General features: G+C 39.9%; 1 protein-coding gene across 1 annotated transcript in view; it reads left to right on the plus strand.

Moving 5' to 3' along the window:
- The first annotated feature begins 2,834 nt into the window (after positions 1-2,834).
- The window catches only part of LOC115782310 (NT-3 growth factor receptor-like), a 111,976-nt gene continuing 101,480 nt past the window's right edge, over positions 2,835-13,330 (plus strand). The window contains exon 1 of the mRNA XM_030732420.1: positions 2,835-3,112. Within this exon, the coding sequence (XP_030588280.1) occupies positions 2,835-3,112 (278 nt within the window). The remainder of the gene's footprint in view (positions 3,113-13,330) is intronic.

Consider the following 13,330-nt stretch of genomic DNA (forward strand, 5'->3'; position numbering starts at 1 on the left):
ATTTACCATTTAGTAATAATGTTATGATAAAGTCATATCGTGGCATTCAAGCCAGCATTTTTGTGCTGACAGTATTGCTATAGGTCTGAAAACTGAAATAAATCAAATTTAAATATCTGTTATCAAATGCAGGAGACCAATAAAACATATTAAACATCAGTAGCTTGTTTTAATAAATGCTGTAGTGTGTGTGTGTGTGTGTGTGTGTGTGTGTGTGTGAGGCTTAAAGAGCCAAAAACAGAGGTTTGTTTCAGCTCCATCTATCATGAAACCACAGCTCAGTCACATGTGCTACATTAACAAGCCATTAGGAATCAATGGCTCATCCATAATGCATTATGGTCATACAGTAGGTACATTAAGAAGTCATGACATTAACATCTGATTGATTTCATCAGAATGGGTGGCACTGGCACCAAACCCTTTTAGCCCCAAACCTCAGTGCAATAAAAATAGATATGCAGTGATTTACAGTGCAAGGACAAAATGAAAAATATAAGCACAGCGTTCTATTAACATTACAAACACATTCTGAAGAGTATATTTCTGTTATTGTCTTTCCTTTAATGTTCACATATGTGCTTTTTCTTTCTTTCTTTGATTTAATCCACACGGAACGGAAAACAAACAGAAGTCCAAAAGTAATCATTGAGACCAGGAAAACAAAGGACACACTGACGGACACGGATGCTCTAACAAAGGGAAGAGCAGACTGTACACAGAGACGAGTGGTTAGACAACAAGAGGAAAGTGAGACATGAGACACAGCTGAACATGATTAACACAGGATAGAACAATCAGGGGATCTGGGAAAGACTGAGACAGGAAATAAAACTCAAGACAAAGAAAGACAACTATCCTTCAAAGTAAAACAGGAAGTAATCAAAAGCCAAGAATGAAGAACAGCAGGGGGAAAGGTTCTAACAAAATGGTGAGACATACAGAGGAACAGACAAAGGGAACTAAAATGAAAATAAACCAGTATTAGTGTAAATAATTGCTTTAATATCATTTATACTTCCGCTTGTTTCTGAGTTAAGGCCAGATGTACATAGTGTAATTTTTTTGCAGTTTATATACCAGGCATGGAAAAAGTACACACATTCTTCATTTAAATAAAAACACAGATACTTGTGTTAAAAAAAGTACTCTGGTGAATGTTGAAGTACTGATTCAACCTCTTTACGCAAAAGTTTAAAAAGCTCTGAAATGTATTTAAAGTATAAAAGTAAAAAGTAGCTCTTCTAACAGATATTTTTGTACGAAGCTTACTGAACTTACACATATTAATATAATACTAATATTAAAATAAAGAAATACAAACTTTATTTCAACTTAAATTCTAATTCCAATGAATTCCCACAGCTTAAACATCTGCGATGCAGAACACGAGCAAAAACACTTACAGAGGGAAATGACAGTCGTAGGTGAGGGAACCCTAAGGTTCACTGCAGCGGTGCAGCATGATGACGGGAATCACAGCCCAGCTGAGCTGACCTGTGCTGCAGCTTTGTGGATTTAGCCAACTGAAGATATAAAATACCTAACACTGACCATGAACACCATGGCCGTTCTGCACCCATCCAACACGGTGCGTCACTCTAACCATCAGCACAGTTGGCTTTCAATTTCTGCTCCATGAAACCTCAGTGAGCAGTCCTTACCTTTAAAAAGAATCTATAATACAAATGATTAGAGTAACAGTACAAATACTGTTACTATAAAAAGTTTAGTAACACAGTACAAATACTGTATATCTTGCTGTGACCCAGAATGTATGCAGGCTCATACACTTAACACAGCATGTTGACCCAAGAGTCAAAACATCCTGTTATCCCAGAAAATAAGCCTGCATGACCCACACTTAGGCTGTCATTTAGTGACCTCTAGTGGTCACAAAAGGCTATAGTCTCAGTCGGTTTGTAGGGCTGAAATCATGTTGTGAGCACAGAGGCGATCAGTGCAGCTGCCTCAAAGCAAAAGCGCACAAGGCCCAAGCTCTTTGCCTCCACCTTACCAAACCTTTGCTGCTGCACTGTCACCTCATAAAGGGCAGTTGCTTATTTTACAACAGCTGGAGAGCTTGATGAGACTATTATGATGTATATGATAACAATGACCTGGACTCATTTTTTTTTTTATCCCAGGTGGTATTTGCAGTTTAAACAGTTCATTGCTGTAACACGGTGCCCAACATGGCAGTGTGTGTGTGTGTGTGTGTAATACCACCACCAAACGGCAAACGCAAAGCTGATGCCTGTCCACACTCCGATGCGCTACCCTGCCTAGTAGGTGGGAGATGAAGCTCAGAGGATGGAGTCTCTCTCTGCCTCTTAATGTCTGACTGTGTTTCTCCGCCACTCCCGACGCCTGCTGGCAGAACCGGCGCGGAGCGGCAGAGAAAGCGCGTGAGAGAGAGTGACAGATGGAGGAATGACACAAAAACGATGTAGGAAAAAGAGGAAAGTGCGCACCGAGACCCCCACATCTCAAACACCTGGAGAATATTCTGGATTTTTCCTCTTTTTTCCTCTTTTTCTTCTATCCAAACGTTGTTGGTGGAATGAGCCGGGGAGGGGGCGTGACTGGCATCATTAAAACCTCTGATTCCCCACAAGCCTGCACACTCTGACACGCATGAATGCGCTCATACATGAAGGAAGATGTTTACATATTTGACGGTTTGGACTCCGCTGAGCGGAATGAGGTGAGCACAGCGTTTACGCTCCTTCAACACGAGAAGCGCCGAGCGGACTTTGAGTATTTGAGTCATTTTCATTCTCGTTGAGCTTCGAAGTTGCGAAAAAAAATCCGGGGAATTGAATCGTGACAGCATGGATTTATTGGGAGCATTATTTGGCGCACTCGGCGTGCGTGGCTCCGTCAGGAGCCGCTGCTGCTGGAAGGTTTTGGTTCTGCTCAGCGTTTTCTCTCACTGCTACCTGAGCTCCTTGTTGGACTGTCCCCTCACCTGCACCTGCTCGCCCACTGAAATCTTCTGCAATAAGTCTGACAACAGTCAATCCTTCCCGCTGCTGCCATTCCAGGGCACCGGGAATTCTGGGAACAGTACCGGGAGCATCGAGGACCTTTTCCAGAACATCACCTCCATGTGAGTGCTGCTTCTTGTGAAACAAGGCTTTAAGAATTTATGGTTTCAATTAGTGGATCTAATTCCACACTAATTAAAATCAGCTTGTGGAAATACAGTTTGAATAATAAAAATAATATGATTTCACTTATTCGCCTGTAAAAAAAAAACCAAACAAACAAAACAAAAAACTTCATATTTTCAGTTTCATAAGTAGAAGAAAATTCCCTGAAACTAGAGAAATGAGTGGAGGTGCCTCAGTTGGGGCAAGAGGAGAGATCCCTGGTTAATATTTCACAATAATATTGTTAGACTCACAATAATGTACAGAAAATGTGGACTTTTGAAACTCTGGCAAGTTATAAACATAATGCCTAAAATAATTTACTTTAGCCTCTAAAAAACTTATTCTAAGGTGTGATGGTTTGGTTTGGTTTTATTCTCACATTAAATTGTTGTGTTCACAGTGCTCAATACTACTATTACTTATTATTCTTATTATTCTTATTATTATTATTATTATTATTATTATTATTATTATTAACAACAACAACAATTCAGAGGACTCGGGGATCCAGAAATCAAGCTCCCAATAACAATATTCACTTCTTTCATATTATTGTTCACCGTCTTCATTTTTTTTTTTAAAGAGGATTCAGCCTTTTCCAAACTTACGCTTGTAGTGGAAGGTCACCTTCCATTTATATTAATGATGCTGGTTAAATCCCAAACGGAGCTCGGGAATCTGCAGTTACTTTCTGATTTTTGTTTATTAAATTCTGGGATTTGTTTCCTGTAAATGTCGTCCTAATATAAAACTTTTGACCAGGTCTGAAAAGATTAGTGGTGGTTGAATATTTAGTGCCGCATACTTTTAATAAATCTGATTTCACATCGTCTTATTTGTGATGTAAACGGCAGAAACACCTGAGAAAACAAATTAGTGTTGCTTTCAGAAATGATTTGTTCAACTCAACACTGATTCACTGAATAAAAATTGCATGAATATGATTTATCTAAATATGAGGAGGTTTTACCTTTGTGTGTTTCTGATAACAGGTCTTTGTTACTTCAGTACACCACGGAGAGTTCAAATTCTGCATTAATTCACATGCAGAATTAAGCCAGAACATGTGAATGAATCCATTTATATAAAAGCTTGAAGATATTTGGTACTTTCAGACACAGTCATCCACCGAGTGGTGATGTAAAACTCTGTCGTTCTGATGAGCGTGCGTCTCTCTGAGCTTCTCCTGTAGTACATTGTTAAATACCTTCTGTTGTAGTCACTGATTGGTGGGAACAGCCCAGCTTGAGAGGTGATAGGCCCAGAGATCAACAAATAGCTTGTTTATTGCATTATAAGGGCTGACTCAGTTAGATTAAGCAAATTTAAGTCTAAAAAGTCTGTTTCTTTGGGATAAAAGTCACGAAATATCCATGAAAACTGATGTCATCTAATACTGAACACAGAGCCTGTTCATTTTTCTATCAGACAACTGAATTTCTCTCAAGAAATCCTTCTATCTTTGGATGAGAGTGGCACAAACTCCTCAGTATTGTAGGGTTTTTAATTTCATTTATCTTAATTTCTTTGTCAGAGAGTGAGGGAATTGTTTTGTTCTTTTAAAGGAGCAGCTGTGAAGTGGGGCAGCTGTGGCTCCTCCACTCTGCAGGCTGAAGTGTCCTTGACCAAGATACTGAACCCTAAATTGCTGCGATGCATCCATTGGAGCGAGAGTGTGTCCGATAGCTAAAAAGCTCTTAAAGGCAAAGAATGCGCGCGTGTGTGTGTGTGTGTGTGTGAGTGGGTGAGTGTGGCTTTTAGTAGAAACATTTTGAGTGCTCAGTTTAAGTAAAAGAACGCGTCCACTGGAGAGGTCTGTGACTAAACCAGAGTCCAGCTCAGAAGTCCGGTCTTCCCCTCGTGGTCTTTTTGGTCACCTGCTTAAAATTAGCTCAGCATTCATGCCGTTCGTTAAATTACACCAACTATCACCGTACACTGTACGGCTTACGCTTCACTCACCTGGCTCAGGAGGTAGACCAGATCATCCATTAACCGGATGGGCGGTTCAAACCCCAAGTTATTAAACTACATGTTGAAGTGTCTGTGGAGCGACATACGGAACCCCAGAATACACTGGTTGTGTGTGTGTGTGTGTGTGTGTGTGTGTGTGTGTGTGTGTGTGTGTGTGTGTGTGTGTGGGGTAGATTAATAATAAAATAAAGCACTGTATGTGTTAATGGGTAAGTGTGGCAGGCGATTTGCTGATGCTAAGTTACTTTCTTACTTAACTACAGATTGTTTTATCAGAGAAGAAGTGACACCTCACTGACTTGTCATATTCTTCCAGACATCAGAGTCTCTTGGAGAAAGAACATAGGTCGTGCTGAGTGGACATCCTGCTGTGGGAGTGGCACTGCAGTCACTTTGATCAGAAGATCCAGATCATTACTGCCTCTTGTCTCCTGTTTTTGCCAAAATTGCATCTCCTGCAGCACTGACGGTTTACTTTATGGATATTTTCAAGTGCTTCCCTATTGACCTTTCCATTAATATTAAGGTCCACTATAGTATTAAGCAAACGAGAGGTTTAAATGGACTTTATATAGACCTAGTGTTTGTGATCACGCAAAGTGACTTTATATTATAAACCACATTCATCCATTCACACACTCATACATGTGGTTTTTGCATCATCTTTAACACACATCAGTGGATACATCAGGGGCAATGTGGGCTTCTGTGTACTGATATATATAAAAATATGATGAAGTGGCGTGAGCTAATGATTTCATTGATATTGGCTCTGAATTCGTTTACGTCACTGTGCTTTGGTGATGTCAGAGTAAAAGAGAAACCACATGGTTTCAGGACAAAGATGAAGATTTTACATCAATTTATTTTCACCACCTCATAGTAACGTGCAAACACAAACATCTGTGTGTGCGTCTTTATGCTTTGAGGGGCTTTGCAACAATATTTGACCTTTCACACACACACAGGCTGTAGTCCATCACATCCCTGTTATGGACTGAAGTGGAACCGACTGCCACTGCATCCTTATGCTCTCTGCTTTATACTGTCTGATAGGCACACATCTTACTCGCACACCACAGACAAACACACAGATGTTAACAACAGTAGTGCCGGGCAGAACAACACCGCCCCGGCAGACGTTTCAGCTGATCCGAACGCTGTCCGTCTCACAAACACTGAATCACAGCGATGACACAGAGGACCTGCTGTCCGTGCTCATAATTTTCCCATGTTAAATCCAAGCAGCCTGCAGATCCAGAATCTGGATGGGATCCAGATGTTGTTCGGTTTGGCACTAGTTCTTGGCCCTCCACAGCTGTCCAGCCAATATCAGATGAATCCAATCTGAAGGAGATGTTTTTTTTTCTCTTTTTTTAAATTTGCCCAATGTAGAGCGTCGGGTATAATTGGCCATTTTTGGCTACTCTACATTTTACCTTCATATTTCACCTTAAAAACTGTTTACCTCAAGGCTGCGTTATAGTAAGCTGACAGTCATAGTGTATGTATGTCTGTACGTACCCAATCTTCTCATTAACAGGTGAGCCAATCTTAACGAAACTTTGCACAAACATCGTCACGCATGCAGCGATTATTAAGTGTTTGTTTTTTTTTTAAAAAAGATTTATTATAAATCTCAATCTTTTGAGTGTTGTATATATTCATTTCCTCTGCGAATGTGACATTTCGTTCTCTGTTAGCTTCACGGTCATCAACATTTGTATTTGTGACCGAATTTTATTTGAGTCGCCGCTAAATATGGAATGAAGAATTTGAAAAAGTGCTGCAGGCCCGTAGGGCAGGTTTTTGCCAGTAATAATAATATTTATAACCACGACACCTAAGCAGAATGAATGAGGCATGTGTAGTGTCAGGTGTCAGCACCTATCATGTCAGCTCTGTTGTTCAGTGCACATTAGTGGAGAAAGACTGAGAAAAGCAGGTGTGGGGTTGTGTTGTAGTGGAAAAATTGTGTTTCAACTCTAATAACCTCTGTGTACCTCTTGGGTATGTAATTGCAATTTTGTTGTACAAAGACTGTGCAAAGATGACCTTTGCAAAGGTTTCTCTCAATAGATTTAAGAAAATCAGTTTGTCTTTTTCCCGCAACATGTGCAACACGGTAAAGTCGAGCATTCATTTGTAAGAGAAAACAATGCACTAAATTGTGAGATAAAGCTTATGTAAGTACAGGATACGAAGTTTATGTGACTTTTTTCACTTCTGAAATGTGTCCACAGAGTTTTGTGTAACTGCTAAACCACCAGCATATTGTGCTGCTAATTTAATTAATGAAATAAACATTCATGTTAAATAATTGTATTAGTCATGTTAAAATGCTCCTTCTAGCAGGTTTGGGCTTCCTTTGCTTTACAGTTTATGTGTAAATTCACACAAACTGTAACAAAAAAGTTGTTTAAATTCTAAGTCATATAAATTTAAGCAACTTTTTTTTTTTTGCATGAATTTGAATTTGGATTTTTGTTTATTTAATTGTAAGTATTTAATTTAATAGAAAAATATTTAAGATTTTTGATGCATAATAAATTTAGGGATTCATCCTCTCTTTAATAATGCTGTTAAAAGCAGCAGCCACCAAGCTATAATGGTTTAAGGCTCATTTTCTTTACTGCACTTTGTGTGGTTAAGTAATAAATTGAATGAATATTCAGGAGATTTGTGATAGCGTGAAAGCCCAATTTTAAGATGATTATTAATTTGCTGTGAACAAAGCAGCGCCCTGATTTTACAAACCGTGTTCATTAAACAGCCACACTGACATTAAAAATGTGACGTCCTCTTTTTCATCGCTGACCTTTTTTTGAAACGCATTATGACAGAACATCAATACCTGAGGATCAATACTGTGTTGACATCAATATTAAAATGCTATCATTTATGACAGCATTTTAATATTGATGTCAGTAATGCACTAATGCAGTCTGAGGATGTCGAACGGAAACAACAATAAAGCCGCCGCGGCACACGTTTCAGCTGATTTTTAACGTTGTCCATCTCGCAAACACGGAATCACAGACAACACCGAAAAAAATCACACAAAAAACATCAAATCCAAGTAGAACTTAATTTGGAAACCACAAACATATTTACCTAACTATTTTAATAACTAATCCAGTGGTCTGCATATTGAAGTGGAGCTGTTGGAATACGTCCATATTTCTTGCTGTAGGAATTCTCCTTTGTTATTGTTCTTGTTGTTTATATTCAGCATCAGCTGATGCAGAGGAAGGGTGTGACTCACTCACTCCACTGTAGAATGCCTGCTAACCCAGCATTGTAGTGCTTTTATAGTTATTACTGCTGATTTTAACCATGTGTCACTAGACTTTAAACCAGTATGCCCTACTAGAGACCACATAGTTCCACTCCTGCTGTATGCTCATACTGCTAATGCATACAGCACCACTGCACTCGCTTCTCTCAGCAGCTCTGTCCATAATCTACTCCTGCCGACACCAAACTGCTGCTGCTGTTAAACAAGCTGTTGTTAGGAGGTGGATGGATGAGGCTGTGGGGGCACTGCAGGACCGAACAGAGAACAGAGCGACCCTCATGGAGAGGACATTAACAGCTTGAATGGCTGTATCACAGAATATATACAATTCTTTGAATGCAAGATAAATACAAATATGAACTGAGGAGAGTGCAGAGTGACCTAATGGTGAAACTGAGGACTCCTACAGGAGGAAGCTGGAGGCCAAACTTGAGCAGAACAGTACGAGGTATGTGTGGAGTGGAATGAATGAAAAAATGGTTTGAAGGTGGCAGATAACCAGTAGGCAGCCTGAAAGGAGCAGATAAGTTAAACAATTTCTTGAACACTTTCAGGTCACTGCCCTCTGCTCCCTCCTCCACCACACACCCTGACCTATACACACCCACGCCTCCTTCAAGGAGTTTGGCCTTCTCCTCCTTCCCCCCAAGCAAGCAAATTTCAAAATTTGTCTTTTCAATTTCCATCCATCCATCCATCCATTCGCTTCCACTTATCCTGGTCAGGGTCGCGGGGGGGGGCTGGAGCCTATCCCAGCTGTCATAGGGCGAGAGGCAGGGTACACCCTGAACAGGTCGCCAGCCTGTCACAGGGCCAACACAGAGAGACGAACAACCTTTCACACTCACATTCACACCTATGGGCAATTTAGATTAGCCAATCAACCTAACCCCAGTAAGTGCATGTCTTTGGAATGTGGGAGGAAACCGACGCAAGCACGGGGAGAACATGCAAACTCCACACAGAGAGGGGGAGAGGCCTGGGCCAAGGTGGAATCGAACCCAGGCCTTCCAGATGGTATTCTATCTGTGAGGCAACAGTGCTAACCACTGCGCCACCGTGCTGCAATCTCAAAATTAACATCAAATTTGAGTAGAAAAAATTTCGATTTTTTTTTTTTTTTTTTTTTTTTTTAAATTGTGAAAACCACAAACATGTTTAATGAACAATTTTTTTTTAAACTTCAAATTCAAATATAAATTGTAAATCCCATAAACTTAGGTACAAATTTAGCAAAAAAATAAAACTATATACAACTGGTTACATTAAAATGGAAGCAGTGGGGACTTCCGGATATGACCGCAAGGTAGAAGGTTGCGTTCGACACTGCTCCTGACAAAAATCCTGAAAACTCGCTTTTAAATATTACTGAACGCTACAACAACGATAACTGAGTCTGTTTTTGGTGAAACTATGCCAGGCCCTGGAAGGACGACCAAAGATAAGCCAAAAATAACTATGCAATCCAAGTTGACGGACTACGGACCACAAAACGTGGAGCTTAGCACAAACGAGGCTAACAAAAAAGTTAGCAAGGAGCCGAGCAACAGCAAGGGAGGTGAAGAAGAGCCAGCAGCTAACAGCGGCGAAATAAACAGCTCACTCGGCGACAAAGCAGAAATACTTGGAGCAATAAAAAGCTTAAAGTCTGAGCTCTCTGGAAGATTTGATGGTATTATGACAGCCATAGAAGCAGTGAGGAAGGAAGTGGGTGAGTGTGCGAAGCGCTTGACGCATGCTGAGGAACGTTTATCCATGATGGAAGACGAGCAATTGTCGCTAACTAACAAAGTTAAGAGCTTGGAGGAAACAAAGAAGGTAATGGAGGAAAAAATAGTTGATATGGAAATGAGATCTCGCCTCAACAACCTTAGATTGGTAAACCTCCCTGAAGGTGCAGAGGGCTCCGATGCCTGTGGATTTTTGGAAAGCTGGTTACCAGAAGTGTTGGAATTGCCTGCGCTGAGACATCCACTGATTCTCGAAAGAGCTCACCGCGTTGGCCCGAAAAGAAGCGCAGAAGCACCCCCAAGAACCGTAATTATGCGGTTCCTCAACTATAAACAAAAGGATATGATATTCAAAGCAAGTAAAGTAAAGACGGATATCCTCTACAAGAACCAGCGGGTGAGATTCTACAACGACATCGCTACGGAGATACACAAGCAACGCAAGCAGTACGATGGAGTCCGCAAGCGCCTCCGCGAGCTCGGGCTGAGACACGGCATCATCCCTCCGGCTAAACTGGTGCTAACGTACCAAGGGGAAACGTTCAGGTTCAACACACCAGTAGAGGTCCAAACATTCATCGATCGGATTCAGAAGGGACAGATAAGTGCAACGGAGTGACTGAATAGATGCAATACTGACGGAATGCAGCGTTGGTGTGTCTCTGCTAAATATATCCTTTTGTTAGACCATCATAATGTTTAGTATAACGTGAAGTTGTACTCTTTATTATACTGTTTGTTATATATATCTTATTATTTCTAGGATCATTGTTCTGTTTTGATGTTCTACCTCTGTAATACAGACTAGAGACCACCTCAAATATATAGGGATAATTAGATTGTCGGAAATACAGGAGGAATCGAGCACAGTACATAATTTATTTTTATTTGTTGGTGGAGGTTAAAATGGGAAGAATAGATTTTAAGGATCTATACATGTCTGTGGTTGGAAGCAATATACTGGGAGGGCCTGACTATTTGGTTGGGAATGGGGTTTTGTTTGTTCAGGTAATTCAGGGATTGTGGGTGTATGTTAATTGTTCAGTTGTTTTTGTTGCCCCTCTTGGACATATTTGTGGTGTTACCGCATCAGCGTCTTTTAAGTTGACATGGTGCAGAGGACGGAAATTAAATGTACATCCTGGAACTGTAGAGGCTTGCATAAAACAAAAAAAATCAAACAAGTCATGAACAAACTGAAAGATTTAAACTCTAAAACAGTATTTTTACAAGAGTCCCATCTCTTGGAGGAAGAAAATATAAAAATACGTAGGAGGTGGCAGGAGGAAATATATGCAGCTCCATTTACATCAAGAGCCAGAGGAGTAATGACCCTGATTCATAAATCCGTTCCTTTTCAGGTGACCAATGTTATTAAAGATAAATTGGGGAGATATCTGATTATTCAGGGGTCCATCTTACAAGAAACTCTGAACTTAGTAAATGTGTATGGTCCCAACTCTGATGATGATGTTTTCTATACCAACTTCTTTCTTGCCCTTTCATCACTGACAGGAAATTACATAATAGGGGGCGACTGGAACTGTGCTCTGGACCCCACTCTGGACAGGGCCTCAGGAGCTGACCAAACACACACCAAGAGTAGGGAAACAATATGTAATTTCATGAACGAATTAAATTTAGTAGATATCTGGAGACATTTAAAATCTACTGAAACAATCTACTCATGCCATTCAAAAACATTCGGAACATACTCGCGTATTGACTACTTTTTGATTTCAAGGGAATTACTCTCAAATATAACTGATTGCTGCTACGATAGTATACTACTATCAGATCACGCTCCCTGTAATTTACTATATTCTAACAACAACCTATTGAGTGACCCTCCTAGATGGTGCTTACACCAGAAATGGCTGAATGAAGAGAAATTTCTTAATTATGTTGGAGAAAAGATAGACGAATATTTTAGTATCAATACCACACAAACTTCAGCCTGTATAAAATGGGACGCTTTTAAGGCATGTTTGAGGGGTTATATAATCAGTTACACCGTGTCAAAATCTAAAGAACAACGCAAGAGCAGGCAACTATTAGAATCTAAGATTAAATCGCTAGAACTACAAACTTTTAGAAATGGCAACACAGAAACAGAGAAGGAATTGCTGTTACTAAAGGCGCAATATGAAAAAGAATCTGCAGACAGAGCGGCCTCCAGTTTATTAAGATTAAATCAATCATTCTATGAACAAGGAGGAAAACAGGGGAAACTCTTGGCATGGCAAATAAAGCAACTGGAAGTGCAAAAAAACATAACCTCTCTTATTAATAGTGAAGGGGAAACTTTAGTAGACCCAATCAAGATTAATTAAGAATTTAGAAAATACTATGAAAGACTGTATGATTCTCAAGACACCTCCAATATACAGGAACATGACTCATTTTTAAATAAGTTAGATATTCCCTCGATAGATGAAGGATATAGAGAACAATTGGAAGTTGAAATTACAGAAGAAGAGTTGGCTAAGGCCATTGACTGTATGAAGGCAGGAAAGAAAGCTGGACCTGATGGGTTCCCTATAGACTTTTATAAAAAATTTAAAAAACAATTAACAAGACCTATTTTAGAGATGTTTCAGGAGGCATATTGCAGTGGTTGCCTACCAAAATCTATGACAAGTGCTTTAATCTTTGTGCTACCCAAACCAGGGAAACCCAGCAATAAATGTGAGAACATGAGGCCAATAAGTTTGCTTAACGCCGACCTAAAAATACTCTGTAAATTACTAGCAATACGCTTACAAGACTCACTTCCTTCAGTGATACACAGGGATCAAAATGGGTTTGTTTTGGGACGGCAGGGTCTACACAATGTGAGGAGGCTCCTAAACATTATACATGGCTTGGGTGTTAATTCAGGAACTGCACTTCTTTCCCTAGATGCCGAAAAGGCGTTTGATCGAGCCGAATGGCCCTATTTATTCAACATTTTAAATCGTTTTGGTTACGGAAATAATTTTAAAAAATGGATACACCTATCATATTTAAATCCCACTGCAGAAATATTAACAAATAAAAATGTGTCTAAACCAATCATGATCAAACGAGGATGTCGTCAAGGATGCCCTTTGTCCCCTTTGCTATTTACTTTAGCATTGGAGCCTCTTGCTATAGCTGTAAGATCCCATAAATCTATAGCAGGCATCACA

This window comes from Archocentrus centrarchus, chromosome 6 (genome assembly GCF_007364275.1).
Source record: "Archocentrus centrarchus isolate MPI-CPG fArcCen1 chromosome 6, fArcCen1, whole genome shotgun sequence".
Lineage (NCBI taxonomy): Eukaryota > Metazoa > Chordata > Actinopteri > Cichliformes > Cichlidae > Archocentrus > Archocentrus centrarchus.